Raw genomic sequence first — 20,767 nt, 5'->3', positions numbered from 1 at the left:
AGAAGGACCATCAGCATAACAATGGATCATTAGCACACTGATGGCTGTTTACTGTTCACAGAGGGCTGAGTGATACTAGCAATCACAGCATTGTAAGAGGGGGACAGTTGAACCCGGAGGCCTCCACCCCTGTTTAATGATGGACGATTTCTTTTCACAAAGATGGCCTCCTTTACTCCTCTCTCAAACCATCCTTCCTCTCTGTCCAGGATGTGAACATCTTCATCCTTGAAAAAGTGACCGCTGGCCTGGAGATGAGTGTAGACCGCAGAGTCCTGGCGTGATGATGTTGATCTTCTGTGCTGGGCCATCCTTTTGGCCAGTGGCTGTTTAGTTTCCCCGATGTAAGACTGATCACAGCCCTCCTGACACTGAACAGCATACACAATATTACTCTGTTTGTGCCGGGGGACTGGATCTTTGGGATGAACCAGTCTTTGCCGTAATGTATTTTGGGGTTTAAAAGCAACTGGGACGTTGTGTTTAGAAAATAAACTTCTCGATAGGTTATAAAAGGAGGTTTCACAAGGCAGCTTAGTTCTGGACCCTCTGTAGCTTCTGAAGAGATTTGTTGTGGAGGACATAATGAAGAATCAGTAAGCAACTCCCCTTCTGCTGATGTTGTTATTCTTTCTGGTTCTATTTGTGATGTTTACAACTTTTAAACTATTTATTAAGACTGAACTGACTGTCATAATGCCAACAGGAAACAGCGACGTTTTTTTTTACTTCCGGTGTACCGTTGTATTCTTTCCGACATGTAGCGGAACCTTTCTCTTGTTTCCGCTTTGACTGAAACAAACATGGCAGCTGAGGGAGACGTAGATTTGGACCTAGAAGCCGAGGAAAACTGCACCGGGAAACCGGTGGAGAAGCCTCGGAAACACGACAGCGGAGCCGCTGATCTGGAGAGAGTCACGGACTACGCGGAGGAGAAGGAAATCTCCAGCTCGGACTTAGAGACGGTGAGATGTCCTGGCTGACGGACCGACATGCGGCCGCTGCTGCCTTCACGGTCCCCTCAGTCACAATCATGTCCGGTCCGTTTCCTCCAGAACTGTCTGCTTTGGCTGTTTGTAGTTGAGTTGTGACTAAACTCCACCATCAGAAAGTTGATGATGTTCACTAGCCTGTGCCCCGTTAGTTAGACCAATCTGCAGCTCATTAAAACAACAACAAACCCCAAAACAACCTTAAAGTCAGCTGTTTCTGATCTGTTTTTATTGACACGTTACTAAATGATATGAACTGGACCTGATTAAACACACAGCTTCTGGATTCTACTTTAAATTTACATATACAACGAGTTAGATTATTAGAGTGTTAATGTCCTACATTTAGTACACATTGTCTTAATATAACTTACAATTTAGTGACAGTTTTTTAAATTGTTTAAAAGAATTAACATAGCGCCAGAATATCAGATGTAGTAATTAGATTATATTTTTTATTATTTCAGGCCATGTCAGTGATTGGAGACAGAAGATCACGAGAACAGAAAGCTAAACAAGAAAGGTAAGACCACCGCAGGACTTCCTCATGTCAAATCCTCCTCATTCATCTCATTTACATGAGCAGGTGTGGAAAATACACGTCACACTTTAGTTTTACCTCAAGGACACAAGTTCTTTTTGTGTTTCAGAGAAAAGGAGCTGGCCAAAGTCACCATCAAGAAGGAAGATGTGGAGCTCATTGTAAGTTGTTGTTTTGTTAGGGATGTTTTATGATTATTTGTTTGTATATGTAATATAAATACTTCTGATATAAGCCAAAGGGTTCCTAAATGTTTTCTATTTTAAAAATCCAAGCTGCTGCAGACTCAGTTTGGTGTAGTTCTTTTTGATGTTGGTGCAGTAATAAAATGCCTCTGACATGAACGTCCTGCAAATACAATAAGTGGAAAAAAATACTTATTTTGAAGAAATTCAACATAGTTCAACGATTTTATCCATTTTGTCACATAACTGGCATATTTTCTTTTGAACTTGGTGCAAAGTGAAACTGGAAGTCACATCAATGGGAACTGGTCTTTGAAACAATCTGATTTGAATCTAACGAGGTTGAGTCAGGTCTTCTGGAGGATTCTTCTTGTTGAAACGTTTTGTATTTCATCCAGAAGACTTCTTCAGTCTGAGGAGCTGCAACAAACTCATTAAGACTCATCAGTCTTCTGTTCTCAGACTGAAGAAGACTTTTGGATAAAAGATGAAACATTTCAACAAGAATCCGTCCAGATAATCTGACTCAACCTTGTTAGATTACCTGGATTATTGAGCAGCTTCAGGATAATCTTATTTGAACGTTCACTCTTCTTTGTCTGACAGTCACTCAAAAAGCATCAGATTCTTCTCTTCGGTCTGCATTTAGTCATTTTAGCAACACTGTTAACATGCAGGCGTTCCCCTTTCACATCACTTCCTGTTCAACCATCTCAGCTGTTCCAACATGAATAAAAACAGCTGCAGTGCCTTAATTTGTTCTAATGAGTGCCTTCATATTTATTATAAAAACTGAATGCTATACATTTTATTGCCAGCTAGTCGTCAATTTAAAATAATTTTCTAAAGCTGTTCTATAATTTTTAGTCAAATAAAAACACTTGTATGTTTTAGAGCCGTCACAAGATTCTTAATGAAGAGTTTATGTCTTGGACTCAGAGCTGGGCGCAGAGGGTAGAGAAGATGGGCCTGTGATCGGAAAGTCGCAGGTTCAACTCCCAGTACCGTCAACATCAAAATGTGGGTGGAAAAGGTGGAACACCCACACCTGCCCCCACCCTCATTCACCCCACCCTGGGCCCCTGAGCAAAGCCCTTAACCCCCACCATCTGCTCCTAAACAGGTCTCTCTAGAAACAGTTCTTGTGGCCCAATGAGACTACCTGGATAAATAAAGGCTGAATGAAAACAAAAAAGATGCTGATCATCTCAAGATCTTTGACAGCTGCTTCTGTCAGGCGCTCTCAGTAAATCGTCATGTTTGGGTGTGTCCAGCTTCCTCCCTCCCCCACCTCCTGGTCCACCTCACCACCAGGTGGGATCACGTCACAGCTCAGCTCCTCTTTAAAGAAACTATTACTCTTAAAAACATTTTGCCCCAAGTCAAATAACTGGCTGTGAAATATCAGGTTTTTACTTAGTTACAAAAAAAAAAAGTGTGAAAATACTTTTTTTTGTTAGGTTTGATAATTTTGAATACATTTTATAGAAATAGTTTGAAAACTAAAACTTGTGGTATTATCGTTAAATCTTGGATTCTAAACGTACATGTGCTCAGTCATGTAACAGGTGTGACCATGACCGGACCGTGAGAACTGGACCATGACTCGTGATGTTTACTTGCAGTCCTGTGTCTCACTGATCTTGTGTTGAGGGTTTTTGATCCGTACCAGAATGAATCCAACTGGATCTCTGAAGCTGTGACCTCCTGTTGCTCTGCAGATGTCTGAGATGGAGATCTCGAGGTCGGTGGCGGAGCGCAGCCTGAGGGAACACATGGGGAACGTCGTGGACGCTCTGGTGACTCTGACCAACTGAACAAACCCGACACTGGACTCTTGTACTGGACCCTTCAGAACCAGCCACACTGACCTCCCACACGCTGTTCTTGTTTTAATAAAAGCTCTTTCTTCACCGTGTGCGTCAGAAATACAATGACTTTAATTAAAACTTGTACTAAAACAAAATAAAGAAAACAAATAACATGTTTTATAGAAAGTCAAACCTTGAATATTTACATTAAATCGTCAGTGAAACTTCCAGCTGCAGGATCTGGTGATGTTAGGAACATCTGTCTCAGCTGGTGTCCCACATGTTCAGCTGCAGCCTCAGATTTCTCCTGGTTGGACCAACAAGGCATGAGGATCAGTTCCTTTTCTCCCACGACAAAGTCCAGACAGACCGAACTGATGTCACAGGATGAAGCAGCTCCGAGTCTAGATCTGATGGAAACACTGGTGGAGCTTAGGTCTTCCTCTTCTTCACGGTGGGCCGGTCGAACACGTCCCTCACACCTGCTGCCTTCTGCTTGAAGAACTTGCTGTTCTGAGCGCTCTCCTGGGCCCAGGCCGAGTCGAACGACGTGGTGTCCTGGTCCACCAGGTGGGTGTACTTGGTGCGTCCTGACCGGCCAAAGTTCTTCACCTGAGGAGAGCAGAACGTTGACCGAGTCACAAAACTGAACAGTAACAGGGAAAGGTCTGTCTGGTTGAAGAACATCTGGAAACTAGAAGAGCTGTCAGTTTCACTTCTGATTATAAATGAAGTTTAAAACGGTTTGTGAAGAGCACAGCGTGCACCAAAGATGGAGTGGCAGCTGCTCACCTGCATCACTTTGGGTAGGATGGTTTTGTTGAAGTGGTCCTCCAGAGTCGGAGCGCTGAAGTCTCTCTTGTAAACATCATCATCCTCGTTCTGCAGCACAAAGCACACATCCACCATTAAAACCATTCTGTACCTGGAGGGGGGGGACACCACATCTGTGCTGGTGTTTGAACACACGTTCACACGCTGAGGGATCCAGGCAGCAGAGAGATGGACCCTGACCAGTGGAGGGAGTAGTTCTATCCTCCACCAGGTGCAATGACAGGGTGGTCAGTGGTGGAATCACTGGAGGAAATACTTTGAGGCAGTATGTGTCAGGGTTTTGGTTGGAGGTTCTGGACGTATTATTAGTAGCATTCTTTCCCTTCAAACAAACAACTGAGGCGTCTCTGAACACTCTTATCCTGAAGAGACGCCCGTGCACCGCATCGAAGGCCAGGAGGAGCATGTGAGAGTGCACACCCACTGGAACCATGAGAAGATGATAAGGATGTAAAGTGAGTGGACGATGCAGCACGTGCAGATCATTGTGACCAGGCTTCACGTGCACATTTAATGCAGATTGATGTGAACTGTCCCCATGTCTGTCCTCACAAGTAAAACTGTCAGAGATAAATCTTCACCTGCCGTGTGTGGGTGACGTTCATTCTCCTCTAACAATATAAAACTGGAAGCACAACAGCTGTTGTAGACTGTTCACAACCTGCAGTGTGCGCGCGCGCACACACACACACACACACACACACACACACACACACACACACACACAGCTGTCACTCATCTAAACTGCATTATCTGACATGATCTTCACAAACAACTGAGTCATGTTGATATAGGAATGATTATTTTGATGCTTTTATGTCAATTAATACTTATACTCACTTTTGATGCAGCTTATCTGCCCAAAGTCAGGCCTGTGCTGCAGATGCGTTTTGGAGTAATTAAAGTTCTCTGGGGGATGCTCTAACCAGAAGACCTGGCCCATCTTAAGGTTACGATGACCCAGATTTTGAAGGACATGTTTTTATGAAGCCATCGCTCTGTTGCACAGACTGCTTTGATGATGGAAAAACAGATTTTAATTAAATCTGTCCTCCTGGCAACCATCAAACTTGTTTTTCACTGCTCTCACGCGATCCGGTCAGGGAGAGGTATAAAGGAGGTGTGACAGGCAAGGGAATTTGGAAGTCTGCCGTGGACTAACGCGTGAGTGCCCGGCGCAATTTTGATGTGATTCTTCTTTACCCGGGTCGAAAACGACTTCCCGGCCAGTGTCACGGTGAGAGGCTCTTTCATATCAATTTGTGTGTTAAGAGTGTACGAGTGTACATGTTTTTGCTTGGCTGTTTTCTGTGGCAGGTTAATAAATGACACTATTATTCCTAGCAGTAACAGTCTCTGTGTGTCTCATTTTTCCCATTGTCTGAATATCTGGTGCCGATCGTTCACGACCCCTGTTAATTTCATAATACACATGTTTATAAGAAGTTTTAATGTCTAACTACAGAACAGGCAGGATGAGAGAAATGAAGGAGCAGAACCTCTTTAGTGACGTCCAGAACCACCTACTCATCTTTACTGTGAACCATCAGGGCCGGGTCAAACTACGTGACGTCGTGCTGCTCACACTGTTCTGTGACGGACAGCATGCACTGACCACAGCTGGTCCAGTCAGCTCTGAACAATAAAGTAAAGGGGAACTGATCCGCTCTGATGAACAAAACTCAAACATTTTTATTGTAAAGGGGTTCTGATAAACAAATTATTCAACTTTCAGCAGAAACAAACACCGTATCTTCAGAACATTCCCGTGGATCTTACCAGCTGGCAGCTGAACCGTGTGTTTAAATCCTGAGAACTCCGGCTAAACCCTCTTGTTTTTGTAGGTCCAGTAGGTCCAGGGTAGGAGGTCTTAAAGCAGGACCATTCAACTGCTCAGGGGGCCACAGTTACTGAGAGCCAAGAGCTCAGGGGCCGAACATCCAGCAGTTATTGTCATTAAGTTTGTTTTATGATTTAAAATCTATTTTTATTTAAAAATGGACCCACTGGTGACTGAACTGAGACCCCCCGTGGGCCTGATTTGGCCCCTGGGCCACCAGTTGACAAGCCCTGACCTAAAGGGTTGGGTTCAGAAGAACAAACGTCAGCAGACAGGAGTCCAGACCTCCTCCAACATGAAGATGTGCTCACAGCAGAATGAAGCCATTCACAGCTGCATTCACGTCTATTTGAATCGTATCACCAGGACCAGCACCAGGTGCGGGTGGAGGTCTGGGTGGTGTGTACATTGATGCAACAAAACATGAAAAATAAATCTCAAAGAAGTTTCCATCATCTGGTCTGCGCTGATGTTTGTGCTGCGGCTCACCAGGAAGAAGGCTCCTCGGTGGTAGTACTTCTGCAGGAACTTGTATTTGCCCTTGGAGGCCTTGTTGGTGATGACCTTGCCGTTGTTGCGCAGCTCTGCCCGGCGCTCCTCCTCCGTCAGGCTGTGGAACCTTTCGATTTCAGCCTTCTCCTTCTCCATTCTGACGACAGACAACAAGAGTCACCCCCACCCTTCACCGTGACTTCGTTTTGAGTCGTGTACTCACGCTTCTCGAGCCTCTCTGTCCCTCTTGATGCGTTTCAGCTCTCGGACCTTCCAGGATTCATATTCCTCCTCCTCCTCGTTCTCTCCGTCAGTGTCCAGGGCTTCCAGGGCGGCCAGGGTGCGCCGGTTCTCCTCGAACTCCTTCTTAGCTTCCTCCTCCACGATCTTGAGGGTGTAGCGGCGCCGCTCCTCCGCCTGCTTCTTGACCTCGGCCTCCAGTTCTCGTTGCTTCACCTCCTCAGCTTCTCGCTCTGCTACGGTCACCCGGTCTTTTCTGAAGCAAAGGCACACAGCTGGAGTTACAAACAACAAACATGTAATTATTACTAAACCTGTTCTGACGTGAACGACTCCTTTAAGAAAACACTCATTAAATTTGATTTTAACTGATTTTTCCAGCATTGAAGCAGGAAGCAGTGTGAACAGTGAGCTCCAGCTTGTTGTTGAGCAGGTTTCTCTCCTGGGTACCACAGACTGAGTTTAGCTGAAATTCACTATTTTAAAAGAGCACATTCATTTATATTAGAGAAAATGAAACAATACAGGATTCTCTTTTAATAAAGAAAAGTTTTGCAGAGAGTGGTGAAGGCTGCACAGAAGTCTGTTGGTGTCAGTCTCCCCACCATCACAGACATCTACACCTCCAGATGCAGGAAGAGGGCCACCTGCATCATGAAGGATCCCACTCACCCAGCACGCACACTTTTTGCCCCGCTCCCCTCAGGAAGGATGAGGTAGGAAGTGTAGAACTACTAAACTGAGAAAAAGCTTCTACCCTGAATCTGTTAAACTCATGAATATCGAACCATAAAAATCACTGTAATGACACTTCAATTTGTTGATATGTGCTGCTGATTATTCATGTTGCTGCTGATCTATTTCATTCATACACATCTGCTCACAGACTCATGTTTGTGCTGCTGTTCAGCTAATTGTTTTTATTGTTTTTGTACTACTAGTGCTTAATGTATTCTTAGTTCATATCTTAGATCTTGTTACTGTTTTTCTTTTATATTTTATTGTTGGATGTAACTGGGACCCTGTGAACATAATTTCATTCCACCACATGTACCACATGAGGTGGAATGACAAAATAAAGAAACTTTGACTTTGACTGTGGCTCGTGCTTGTATGCGCCAAGCGCAGGAGTTGGAGGAGAGATGTAGGTGGTGCAGCAGCACCAGAACAGACCAGTTACTGCTCACACACCCACCATTAAACACCACTACTGTCATCAAGATGTTCCATTTCTTCAAAACAGATGAGCGTGACGACAGACTGCAGCTCTCACGATGACATCACCGTCAGCGCGGTCATGATTTCTGTTGTGTCAGCTTTAGCTCGTACTTGCGTATGAAGACAGGTTTGAGTCGCGGCTCTGCTTCGTCCTCGCTGTCCGTGTACTCTTCGTACTCTGACTCCGACTCTGAATCCTCCACCGACTTCCCCTCCTCTTCCACCTCCATGACCTCCATGTCTTCGCTCTTTCTTTCCATCGCTCGCTGACGCATCATCGCTCGTCTCCTTTCAATTTCCTGCACAGAACCACGAGAAGCTGATCAAGAGTTGATTCAAAATGTTAAAAAATAAAGTCATTTAAAATCGTGGCGCTGTTGGGACCTCGTCATCCACTTCTTCCTCCTCCTCATCTTCCTCCTCGCTGCTTTCCTCCTCCTGCTTGGGGTGCCACGTGCCTTCATCAGAGTCCTCGCTGCTCTCAGCCACAACTTCAGGCTCTACGATCTGCCTGTGCCTCGCCAGCCTGAGCACAAACACAAACAATAAACAAAGTGTTGTCGGGCTAACGGGAGGTGAACCTGAAGAGCAGAGCACCACCTCTCCTCCACGTCTTCGTTGGACCGGTTGAGCAAACGTTTGAGACGTGGGTCAGAGACGTCCTCCTCCAGCTGCTCCACCTCCACCACCTCCATTTCCATTCCTTTCTTCGCAAACTTGAACTCCACCTCTTCCTCATCGGACGACTCCATGGGTGCATAGTCCGGACGTTTCCCTGAGACGTAACGCTTCACCTTCACCTTCTCCATGGAGAGCTCACCTGGATCCAGCACAGATAACGACAGACTTCACACCAATCCGGTTTCAACCAGCCAGCTTTGAGCAGGACAGAAACCCACAGAACTACCAGAGATCGTAGATTAACAAGATCTGAGCCAATCAGAAAACACTACACAATAACAATCTGTGTCCTGGGAGATTAAAATGTGATGAAATGTGAAAGTCTAACATTATTCTGTCCAAAGTAACAAACCTTAAATAAATAAATCAAACCAAGAGTCACTTTATGCTTCAACTGGAGTTTCTATCATTTTAAGATACACTACTTAATAAATGGTGAGAACAGTTCAGGACTTGATGCTTTCAGAAAAACATTATTATTCATTTTAATTGTTACAGAGTTCAGATTAATGAAAAAAAAAACACGCAAAGCCTCATAAAACTCTTCAACACATCTGATTATTACAAATATTTTCATATTCAAATATTTTACTGTGAATAAATTAATCTATTATTGAGAAATACTTTGTACCTTTTAGAAGCCCTATTACTAGGATTTTTTTAACACTTTGAAAAAAATAAACTGGATTTTACTCCAAAAGTATTTGGAGTAGTTGTATTGTATGTTTTAGAACTGTGCAATAAACAGAAACATATATCATAAATTTGATTATACTCTTGGGGAAATACCACACACACAAATCAAAGTTTAGTCACTCTCTTCCTTTTTCAGGCTTTCCCAAAGAGTCTGAACATTGTGTAAACATTCCTGACTCTAATAACAAGAAAATACAGAGCAGTTTTCTGTGGTTTGAAAATACATTTAGACTTTGTGTTGTTTATGTTGTTGTTCTTGCTTTTCAAACAACAAGCACACATTTTAAACATCCACCATGTGTTTGTTGATAACTGATAACTTGTTTGTGTTTAACTGAGTCCGGATGATGCTAGCTGGTCCCAGCTAACGGGAACCACTCACCCTTCTCGTTCCGGACCGGCACGGCTCCGGCCGTGGACTGGATCGGAGGAAGCTTCATGTTGACGGGTTCGTGACTCGACATGGCTGCCTGGTCACTGACGGAAAGATGGAGAAAAGTTTAATAAAAGGGATGTTTCGGTCAGACGCAGCGAGCTCCCCGCAGGTCTAAACGGAAGTTCGACAAAATGCGCAAACGGACCGGAAGTGAAATTGTTCCGACAGCAATTTCCGGCTGTTGGGAAGAATTTCGACCTACCGATAAAATTACGTCTTTTCATATTTTCAGTGTAATACAGTAAGGTAATTCTAATTTAAATGTATTTTATTTTTTTAATAGATATAAAGGGAAAAAAAGTGCAATATGAGTAAATGTTAGTACGTTGTCCGTGTACTGCCCCCTCGTGGCTGTTAGTTTCTATACACGGTGGCAAAAAAAAAAAAATGTTTCTGCTAAAGTAAAGAAACAGTACTCAACCTTTATTTATACAGGTTAATCCCGTTGAGCCTCAGGGACTCATTTACAAGAGAGACCTGAAAATCTCATCTGTTACTTGACAAGTCCTCCAGAATAACTTTTTTCCAGATGTTTCATGTTGATGTGTTCATGCGTGCTCATCTGCTCACACAGACTCATGTTCGTGCTGCTGTTCGACATAATGTTTTTATGCTATTAGTGCTTAGTGTATATTTAGTTGATGTTTTTCTTAGTTCATATCTTAGATCTTATTACTGTTTTTCTTTTACATTTTATTGTTGGATGTAACTGGGACCCTGTGTACATAAACTGGTTCCACCACAAGTACCACATGAGGTGCGAATGACAAATAAATCTCTCTGACTCTGAAACATTAAGTGACAAATTAGAGGAAAAAACGAACACAAAGAGAAACAAATCTGCATAATGCTGTTCACTTATTTTGTGAATCTTGTGTAAAATATGTTGGACAATGTTAACCCAGATGTTATACTGATGTCGATTCTGTCATCAGGGATATGGCAAATCCACAAAGTAAATAAATCAATCTAAAAAGCAACTGAACTTCTTTTCTGTAGTTAAAGATGTCTGTCTTTCCATTTGGGAACCATCATTTATAATCTCTACAGTTTATAAATTGTCTGACTGGTTCCACGTGTTCATCCTTTCAAGTGATTTTTACGTGTTTTGTTTGTCACCAGTGACTATAAACACACAACGATCCACAGATAAACTACAACAGGTTTATTGGATGCAGACAAGTGTAAAGACATTCTAACACAGTCTGTGTAGTTCAACCAGTGGTCTGCTGTCACAGTTCAATCCCTCTCTCTTTGAACAGGTCCTGAAGCTTGTCCTCCAGAGCCGAGTGAGTTCCTCTCAGGCCTCTCACCACCTCAGCTGCCCACACAAAATACTCCTGGATCCGCTCAGCCGACCAGCCTGACACACACACATGCAGAAACAAACAAACAATTAACATTTACACTTTGTCCTCAACTACAAATACAAACCAGACATTTAAAAAATCCTAAACGTAGCTATAAATTATTTGTTATATCTATGAATTCATAAGCGTGAAGATGATGACAGCCCTGCATTCGTTGAAGGACTGCATATCGCCCGCCGCCCTCCATGCCAGAGTTTTACACTAAAAACTTCTGCTGGGAAATGATTGAGGTGGAGCAACATCAGCAGCCGTCACACTCCAATCATGTGCTGTGGATGACTCTCAGCTACTACCACGTCAGCATTGAGCTCAACATCCAGGAAACTGACTTAGAGCTAGGCCTGCCACGATAACAAATTTTACTGGGCGATTAATTGTCTCAGAAATTATTGCGATAAACAATAATATTGTTTGAAATTTGACAGTATTAGTAATTATTGTCAAATTTAAGATGAAATGTTGTTCAATTTGTTTTGTGTGTAGTACCTTTTTCAACCACCAGATGGCAGTATAAGACTGAACAGAAGGATGGATAGTGAGGGCGTGAGCAGCGTGTCTCTTTAAGAAAAATGGGAGGGAGGCCCCTTGACGTGACAAAAAGGAAGGAGAGACATCTCCTTCCTGTTTTTCAGTTCTCAAAATGGCGGACGCTCAGTGTGGTTTGAGCTCTTTAGCATAGCATTTTTCACACAAAGTTTTTAATAAAAATCAGTAAACAAGTTCTCAGAGAAAAACAACTTTTTACAAGAAGGCACGAGTTTCAACCATGAATTTTGGAGCTTCGACAAGACGGAGGTTTTTTCCCCTGAGGTCGGCCTGTTAGCTTAGCTTTTCAGTTTAGCTGCTTTTAATGATCAAAAATGCGATTTTGGATCGTTTAAACAGATTTTAAAGAGAAAAGAGAAAGGGAGGGGTCAGTGAAGAACACCGGAGTTGAGCCTTTTGTCATCCAGTGTCTTCAGTAGAAAGAGAGACACATGAAGAAACGATAAAGCTGATAAATGAAAAAGAGGTCGATAATTTTCTTTTATCATGCGATTAATTGATTAATTGTTTATTGCGACAGACCTAGTTAGAGCCATTTATATGTTGCTAATGTTGATTAGCTGTGACGGCCATCTTGAATTAAAGTGACTCCAAAATCCATGGACCTTTGAAAATTACTCAATGTGATATTTTGCTAACAGACAAGCAAGTCTGTCTCTAACAGTTAATGCTGATTTTTAGGTAAAGATGTGCATGTAGCCCGTGTTATGGATGACTCTCAGCTACTACCACACCAAGTTTGAGTTCCGTAACTATAAAACTGAATTATAACCATTTTGTGTTTTCCAATGTGAGTTAGCTGTGGCGGCCATCTTGAACTGGGCTCAAAGTTAATCAGCTGCAGATGTCACAACCTCTCCTCCTCCACCATAACCCTCAGCACTGGCTCTCCTCAGGGATGTGTGTTGAGCCCCCTCCTGTTTACTCTGCTCACATATGATTGTGCAGCTACCCATCCAGGCTGTCACATTGTAAAGTTTGCAGATGATACAGCGGTGGTGGGATGCATCACAAACAATGATGAGTCCAGCTACAGGCAGGAGGTGGAACACCTGGAGAGCTGGTGCAGAGAGAATAACCTTCACATCAATGTGAAGAAGACAAAGGAGATGATTGTGGACTTCAGAAGGAACAAAAACACCTACACCCCCCTGAACATAAGAGGATCTGCGGTGGAAGTGGTCTCCAGCTACAAGTACTTGGGTGTACACATGAATGACAACCTCAGCTGGAGCAACAACACCACCAGCCTGATCAAGAAAGCTCATCAGAGACTCTACTTCCTCAGACGGCTGAGGCGAGCTGGTCTGGGAAGCTCAGTCCTCACCTCCTTCTACAGGTGTGCAGTGGAGAGCATCCTGTGCTCGAGCATCAATGTGTGGCATGGAGGCTGCACAGCTGCAGAAAGAAAAGCTTTGCAGAGAGTGGTGAAGGCTGCACAGAAATCTGTTGGAATCAGTCTCCCCACCATCACAGACATCTACACCTCCAGATGCAGGAAGAGGGCCACCTGCATCATGAAGGACCCCACCCACCCAGCACACACACTTTTTGCCCCACTCCCCTCAGGAAGGAGGTTAAGGAGCATTAAGTGTAGAACCACTAGACTGAGGAACAGCTTCTACCCTGAGGCTGTTGGACTCATAAATCTCTAACTAGAATAATCACTGTGAAAAACCACATCATGTTGCTGCTGATCTGTTTCATGTTGCTGCTGATCTGTTTCAATGTTGATGTGTTCATGCGTGCACATCTGCTCACAGACTCATGTTCATGTTTGTGGTGATGTTCAATGTTTTATGTTATGAGTGCTTAGTGTATATTTAGTTGATGTTTTTCTTAGTTCATATCTTAGATGTTATTACTGTTTTTCTTATACATTTTATTGTTGGATGTAACTGGGACCCCGTGTACATAATTTCGCTCCACCACATGTACCACATGAGGTGCGAATGACAATAAAGAAACTCTGACTCTGACTCTGACTCTGATGTACAGCCACTAATTATTTCATGAAAATATTAACAAAATCCATCCTGTAGTTCATAAAATATTTTACTAACAGTCAAAGTTGTCTCCAAATAGTTAAAAGGTAAATTTTTTAACAATTTGTTGACACAATCCCTGCGTTCTTATGAAAACAGTGTTATGTGTGGAAACGTTAAGCGTCTTAGCTTCAGTCTCGGTTGGTGGCGGGTCGAGCGGACAGGTGCTGACCTACAGGTGTGCAGCCGTTCAGGTCCCTGAGGTTGTACAGCTTATCTGCCAGTTTCACCAGTTTGGCTTTTGGGCTGCAGTGAGGCGCGTGCTCCACCTGCTGACGCTTCCTTGCCAGCTTTGGCAATCTTTTGTCATCCGTCACTTCCTGGACAATACCAGCCACAGCGTCCCCAAACTTCTCTTTCAGCTCTTCGATGGTGGTGTCCGTGTCCTCCACTGTGTCGTGAAGCAAAGCCGCCTGCAGAGACACAACCATAAGCTCAGCAGGAACCGTGTTCCCGTGTGGAGCACAGTGCGAACATCTGGTGACATACTTGCAAAACTTCTATGTCTGTGACTCCTCCTTCATGACTGAGGATTCTTGACACTCCTTAAAGGTAAAAGAACTGCATCAGAGACAAATCTCAACAGGAAGTGGTTTTACACTCAACAGACGGCACAAAGGGTGGTCCTCAGACCAGCAGCAACGAGGACTGTGCGCTCACACACCTGGTGGGTGTCTCATGTTGTAATAATACTCAGTATATTGTACCCAGTCTGCTCTGAGCTGGAGCTATCCAACAGAAGGACTCATATTTGAGTCCTTTGGTCTGCAGAGAGTTCATGGTCTACTCTTTGGCAGCATGAAGTCCAGGTCCTGCAGCTGATCCCCCTCCACCACCGTGCTAACAACTGGTTTAGTCTTTCTGCTGATATTCTGTGTTTGGAGCACCAAACCTGCCTCTGTGGACTATGACCAAAAATCATTAGTCTTTGTTCTATAGACACATGGTAGAAATACATATTACTGCTGTGAACATACGGATACACACCTGGTACTTAACAGGTACATATCCTGTATGTATTCAGTATTTACCCAAATGTATTTACTATGGACCTGGTACGTCACCTGTACAACGTGTACAGACTAGGTACTAGCAGGTATGTCCATCACTGGCTTGTGAATGTAAAGGCAGCTAATTTAGAAGTACTGTACTTTGCAGTCACTGCACAGATCTATTTATGAAAACATCTTCAGAGTGACGAGGTTTTCTTCTGCAGTCTTTCTAAACAAGCCATACTTGCCCTGTTTGTTCTGACCTTTCACCTTTCACCTGCTAACTGAGGCCTGTAGTCTGAGAAGGAGCTCTTTGTTAGTTCTCTGAGCATTGCACAGTCTGACCATGGGGTGAATTAGTTGGGACGTCCACTCCTGAGAAAACTGGCGACTACTGTGAATATTTCTCTCCAAGATTAATAAAATTTCTTTATAACTCTTCTTAGACTGATGGCAGCATGAGTTATCTAAGATTATTAGAGGTGCTCAAACCTGAGCATGACATCATCACTGATATGATATCATCCTGTTGGCTGTTTACTGAGCAGAACTAAAAAAAGCAAACACAAAGTACAACATTATGTTTACGCTACTATAATAAGATGTTATAATTATTTCATAAACGTGTTTCTGTGCAGTCTGACAGGCATGCGTCTCCCATGTCCACCCACCGATTGGATGATTGATGTACGGGGTTCCGGCTGGGTCTTTACGTTTCTGGTTCCGATGTTTGTACGCAGCGAAATGAACAGCTTCCAACAATAATGCTGCGTCTGAGCTCATCATTCAATTAAATATATATATTTACTGGCGAAATCAATGAAACACGAAGGTGAAGATTTTTAAAAACAGCTCCGAATAAAAACTGACTTTTCCGGTTCAAGGGCAGGGGAATAGTTTCCGCCCATATGTCACGTGATCGCTTCCATAATGCCCATATATGTAAAATGTAACGCGTTACAGCGATCCCTGTTTAATGTGAGTCCAGGAACCGCAGCCACTAATGAACTACTGCCTTTGATCCAGACACAAAACAACACAAACATATAGGTTTTTTTTTTCTGACTCGTGGAAAATCGAGTTGGGTGCATATGTTGCATAAAGTCTATCAGAAAACCAACAAAATGTGACATTCTCCACAAAGCTTCATCTGTTTATCCTGTCCGCGTGTTGTTGTGTCCGGGGGAAACAGCAGCCGATATCAAGGATTCCGCTCCTTTAGCTACGGAAGCAGGTAGTCAGTACATTCAGTTAAACTGCTTTACAATTTTTTAAACAGACAGATACAAATTAATTTATTTTATATTATGAGATAATTTGTGTGGAAATGTCAGTGTTTCGTCGTTAGTTTTAAGCTTTTAACCGAAGGATACAGATGTGTTTTTAGCCTTAAGCTAACAGCAGCTAACTGTTGTTTTTTTAATTGCAGCACTGATTTGTTTGGCTGAATGTCTGTTGTGTCAGAATGGCTCACGATGTCAGGAGAGATTCCCCGGAGCTCCCAGATTTCTCTCTACTCAAAAGACTGGCCAGAGATCAGCTCATCTACCTCCTAGAACAGGTAGGACCAGGACCAGGACTGGGCAGGTGTTGCTTGCCTGACTCATCTTCAGACTATTTGAGTGGACAAACCACTGGCTGTGAGCATCTTCGGGTTACTGAGCACTTTTTAAAGCAGCTACATAATAATTACACAAGTAAAACAGGTAGTTTTAGTTTAAAATTATTTATTTTTGTGCAGCTGCATTCACTAAATACAATCTCACACAATTTATGACTGGCAGTGTCTTGTGGCTAATTTATCATCAAAATTCATTAATACAAAAAAATAATAATAATTCAAACCTACATTCAAACTTAACCATTTATTGCCTAAATAATTTTAGCTCACAATAGTAATGTATCGATTCATAATTTGGTCTGATCGATGATAACAAATATAAACTGTTTATATTTCATGCATAGCTCAATATTTAAGAAACAATGAGATCTGAGGAAAAAGATGGATGAACTAACAGAAGAGACACATTTGAACATTGTTTTTCACGGTTTGATGAAGGAGACGGACTGCAGATGTGGAACTGCAGAATTTATGTTTTTAAAGCCTAAAATTGACATGACTTCACACAAGAAAATAAGAAAATTACAAGATTACAAAATTACAATCACTGAAATTACAAGGTCAAGGTTTCTTTATTATCATTCACACCTCATGTGGTACATGGGGTGGAATGAAATTGTGTACACAGGGTCCCAGTTACATCCAACAAAAGTATAAATTGTAAAGAAATACAGTAATAAGATCTAAGATATGAACTAAGAAATGCGCTAAAGCTAAGAATACACTAAGCACTAATAGTACAAACACAAAACACCGAACAACAGCAGCAGAGCATGAGTCTGTGTGAGCAGATGAGTATGAATGAACACAGCAGCATAAAATAAATCACCAGCATGAGATCAGCAACACATATCAACCATCATGCGACATTACAGTGATTTTTTTCACAGTGATAATCCTGATGAGGGATTCATGAGTTACCAGCATGTATGTATTAGTGTTTGTACTTGTTGATAATGAAGAATCATCCATCCATCCATCATCTTTATCCACTTCTTCCTTTTCGGGTCACTGGTGCCCATATCCAGCTATCACTGTGTGAGAGGTGGGGGACACCCTGGACAGGTCTGCAGTCCACCACAAGGACACATAGAGACAAACAACCATTCACTCTCTCACTCACACCTAGGGACAATTTAGAGTTACCAATCAGTCTAACATGCATGTTTTTGGTCTGTGGGAGGAAACTGGAGTACCCGGAGAAAACCCACGCATGCATGGAGAGAACATGCAAACTGCACCCAGAAAGGCCCCCAGACGAGATTCGATCTGGCGACCATCTGGCTGAGATGCAACAGCTCTACCAACTGAGCCACACAGGGGGAATTAAAGGAGCACTAATATCATCATCAACTTTATTTATAAAGCACTTTAACACAGCCATAGCTGAAACAAAGTGCTGAAATATCAGTTAAAAACAGTTTTTTTTAACAGTATAATATTAACAATTATATTTCATAATTCAGTATTGTTTGTTACTATCCACATGCAGAATTATTATATGAGTAACTTAAGTCTTAAGTAGGTAATTACTGAGATTTGACCTAAAATTGACCACAGAAAGTTTAATTGTCAGCCACAATAACCAACTGATTATTTGCCTGTACCTTAGTTGAGCTCACCTTTCTTAGGTCTATGCCAGTTATGTCCACATGAATGTCATGTCCCGTGTTATTCCAGGTTTTCTCATGTTTCTGCTAGTGAACAGATTCTTAAGAAACTTTCAGAAAGTAATCATTGTGCGGATCTACAACTGATTTACTTTTGTCATCAGACACTCTCAAGATGTTGTCAAAGCCAAGCTACCTCAGAAAACCAAACTATATAAGAGCTATAACACAGCTCAGCATCACCCTAAGGCACATTCTGGACTCTGCACATTGGGCAGCTGGAGTCATGTCTGTTGGTTAGCAAACAGTCTCATAAACAACTAAAGGAGCTTTAATGAAACTCCAGCCATCTGATCCATGATGTCATGACACAACTACAAAGTCAATCATTGATCTGGGGCCAGGATTGTCCAGGAAACCATGTAACTCATTTGCGCTGCAACCAGGCCTGGCTTCAGGGTAAGGCCTCAGGAACCCACATCTGGGCAAGGTACATCGAGCTCCTTGCTGTTTTCTGTCCATACAAATGTTTTGAACTGCTCTTTGTCTGACCTTAGCACCAGTCTGCCTTGGGAGACAGCAAAGCTTATAGGATCATTCATGTGCACAAACTCCTCCACCACAAGAAGGTGGTGATCCACAGAGGAATTCTTTACATGCTCAGAAAGTAATTCATGTTTTCATGAGATGATAACGGTTTTAATTTTATGTTTGACCCAAAAAGCAAACGGAGTGACAATCATGTGTGTTGACAGTGGACAGTTTGTCGGTTTGTTTGTTCTCCCTGAACGTGTCGTCTCCTTTTCTTGTCCTACAGCTGCCGGGGAAGAAAGACCTTTTTATTGAAGCCGACTTGATGAGTCCACTGGATCGCATTGCAAATGTGTCGACACTAAAGGTGAGCCATGTTTACTACACTTTACTTGACTCACAAATCCAGATGTTTACATACACTGCATCAGAGAGAACACAAAGCCACGCTTCTCTCACTGTTTGACTTTAAATCTGAATAAACATTTAGTTTTAGGATCTATTAGGATTCACAGATTTATTTCTATTCATTAAATGTTCAAATAATGAGAGAAATTTCATTCTAGGTCACATGTTTACATACATGCACATACACACATTACTGACATGCCACTATATTACATTACATTCATACAAGATTATTACACATTTAAACAGTTTTTGGAAGCTCAGATGATGATGTCATGGCTTTGAAAGCTTTTGATTGGTTATTTGACAACGTTTGAGTTGATGCATTGCCCCTTAATGTGGCCTCGTGGGAAAAATCAAAAAGATCAGCCAAGATATCAGGAAGAGAAACGAGTCAAATGGGTCTTCCAAAGGGACAATGCCCTTTAGTAGACTGCCAAATTAGTTACAAAGTGTCTTTAAGGACAACAACATCAGTATTTTGGAGTGGCCCAGATCTAAATCCCATAGAAAAGTTGTGGGCAGAGCAGCTGACAAACCAGACTCAGTTCTACCAGTTCTGTCAGGAGGAACGGGACAAAACTCCAGAAAACTTTGTGGGAGGAAACCCAAACCATTTAACCTGAGTCGTACAGTTTAAGGATAATGCTAAAAAATAGTAAGACAGTGTATGTAAACTTGTGACTTTAAAGACATTAATAACATGAAAAAAAATGTTCAGGGGACAGTGGTGTTCCTGCTCACGTCTTTTTATACAATAAATGTAAGCTGTTGTCGTTCTATCTCTATAAAACATTTAGTTTTTGTTTTTCAGCAACATGAAGTTGATAAACTCTACAAAGCAGAGAACAAACCTGTCATCAGTGCCTCCGATCAGTGAGTTATGAGTCTGTAGAGCAGTGTTTTACTCTGCTCAGCGTGTGTGACGGCCTCTCATCGTTGTCTTACCGTCTCCACAGGCTCTGCTTCCTGATCCGACCAAGAATCCAAACCGTCCGGTGGATCTGTGGTGAGTTTTCTGTTTTAATCTTCCCTTAACAGCACTTCTGAACCATACAAACATGAACACTCCAGCCACTTAGTCACAGTTTGAAACAAGTTAAACAAATGTTTCCTTATGTGAAATGAACTTTTTATAATTGTTAATGCACATACTCAAAGTTAGTGTTTGCAATGCATTGTGGTCTAGATATAGTGACGCTTACTTCAACATCTAATCAACCTGTATTTGTTGTTTGTGTGTATTCATTACTATCACTGACTGTGGCCTCTGTATCTGATGAAAAATATTAGAAATTATTCTTAAGTTTTGGCGACATGGTGGTGCTGTTGGTAGAGGTGTTTCCTCTCAGCGAGAAGGTTGCCAGTTTGAATCCCAGCTGGGGTCTTTCTGGGTGGAGCTTGCATGTTCTCTCCGTGCATGTGTGGGTTTTCTCCAGGTACTCCAGTTTCCTCCCACAGACCAAAAATATGCATGTTAGACTGATTGGTAACTCTAAATTGTCCCTAGTTGTGAGTGAGAGAGTGAACGGCTGTTTGTCTCGTTTGTCTCTGTGTCCCTGTGATGGACTGTAGACCTGTCCAGGGTGTCCCCCACCTCTCACACAGTAACTGCTGAATATGGGCACCAGTGACCTCCATGACACGAAAAGCAAGAACTGGGTAAAGATGATGGATG

The 20,767-nt window shown here is 42.5% G+C and overlaps 4 protein-coding genes across 4 annotated transcripts in view; 2 read left to right on the top strand and 2 right to left on the bottom strand.

Annotated features, from left to right (window-relative positions):
* The first annotated feature begins 777 nt into the window (after positions 1-777).
* Positions 778-3,632, top strand: hypk (huntingtin interacting protein K). The gene is made up of 4 exons (XM_037692174.1): positions 778-965; positions 1,460-1,515; positions 1,643-1,694; positions 3,440-3,632. The coding sequence occupies exons 1-4, from the start codon at positions 804-806 to the stop codon at positions 3,533-3,535; spliced, it is 366 nt and encodes a 121-aa protein (XP_037548102.1). The 5' UTR covers positions 778-803; the 3' UTR covers positions 3,536-3,632.
* A 145-nt stretch (positions 3,633-3,777) lies between these two features.
* mfap1 (microfibril associated protein 1) lies at positions 3,778-10,106 on the bottom strand. The gene is made up of 8 exons (XM_037692152.1): positions 9,913-10,106; positions 8,754-8,973; positions 8,538-8,679; positions 8,265-8,452; positions 6,919-7,191; positions 6,693-6,852; positions 4,322-4,411; positions 3,778-4,141 (listed from the first exon to the last, which is right to left on the bottom strand). Exons 1-8 carry the CDS (start codon positions 9,992-9,994, stop codon positions 3,962-3,964), a joined length of 1,335 nt encoding a protein of 444 aa, XP_037548080.1. The 5' UTR covers positions 9,995-10,106; the 3' UTR covers positions 3,778-3,961.
* Positions 10,107-11,198: 1,092 nt separating this feature from the next.
* hddc3 (HD domain containing 3) lies at positions 11,199-15,793 on the bottom strand. The gene is made up of 4 exons (XM_037692163.1): positions 15,591-15,793; positions 14,417-14,472; positions 14,100-14,340; positions 11,199-11,329 (listed from the first exon to the last, which is right to left on the bottom strand). Exons 1-4 carry the CDS (start codon positions 15,703-15,705, stop codon positions 11,199-11,201), a joined length of 543 nt encoding a protein of 180 aa, XP_037548091.1. The 5' UTR covers positions 15,706-15,793.
* Positions 15,794-16,099: 306 nt separating this feature from the next.
* vps33b (VPS33B late endosome and lysosome associated) overlaps positions 16,100-20,767 on the top strand; it is a gene marked incomplete in the record, with an annotated part of 45,510 nt that continues 40,842 nt past the window's right edge. Inside the window, 5 exon segments of the mRNA XM_037692196.1 lie at positions 16,100-16,153; positions 16,349-16,480; positions 18,968-19,048; positions 19,904-19,965; positions 20,049-20,098. Coding sequence (XP_037548124.1) covers positions 16,385-16,480; positions 18,968-19,048; positions 19,904-19,965; positions 20,049-20,098 — 289 coding nt within the window.

This window comes from Nematolebias whitei, chromosome 2 (assembly GCF_014905685.2).
Source record: "Nematolebias whitei isolate Nwh7 chromosome 2, NemWhi1, whole genome shotgun sequence".
Lineage (NCBI taxonomy): Eukaryota > Metazoa > Chordata > Actinopteri > Cyprinodontiformes > Rivulidae > Nematolebias > Nematolebias whitei.
Note: the sequence above shows the minus strand (reverse complement) of the source record. Positions and strands in the feature narration are given on the sequence as shown.

Bases quoted from the DNA above. Each gene is read 5' to 3' on its own strand.
- hddc3 (XM_037692163.1), bottom strand. From the start codon at position 15,705: ATGATGAGCTCAGACGCAGCATTATTGTTGGAAGCTGTTCATTTCGCT. The intron at 14,473-15,590 runs GTGGGTGGACAT...TTTACCTTTAAG, and splicing joins GTACATCAATCATCCAATCG to GAGTGTCAAGAATCCTCAGT. The intron at 11,330-14,099 runs GTCAGCACCTGT...TGTGTGTGTCAG, and splicing joins GAACGGCTGCACACCTGTAG to GCTGGTCGGCTGAGCGGATC.
- hypk (XM_037692174.1), top strand. From the start codon at position 804: ATGGCAGCTGAGGGAGACGTAGATTTGGACCTAGAAGCCGAGGAAAAC. The intron at 966-1,459 runs GTGAGATGTCCT...TTATTATTTCAG, and splicing joins CCAGCTCGGACTTAGAGACG to GCCATGTCAGTGATTGGAGA. The intron at 1,695-3,439 runs GTAAGTTGTTGT...GTTGCTCTGCAG, and splicing joins AGGAAGATGTGGAGCTCATT to ATGTCTGAGATGGAGATCTC.
- mfap1 (XM_037692152.1), bottom strand. From the start codon at position 9,994: ATGTCGAGTCACGAACCCGTCAACATGAAGCTTCCTCCGATCCAGTCC. The intron at 7,192-8,264 runs GTACGAGCTAAA...CCTTTGCTTCAG, and splicing joins AAACCTGTCTTCATACGCAA to AAAAGACCGGGTGACCGTAG. The intron at 6,853-6,918 runs GTGAGTACACGA...GTCTGTCGTCAG, and splicing joins GACAGAGAGGCTCGAGAAGC to AATGGAGAAGGAGAAGGCTG.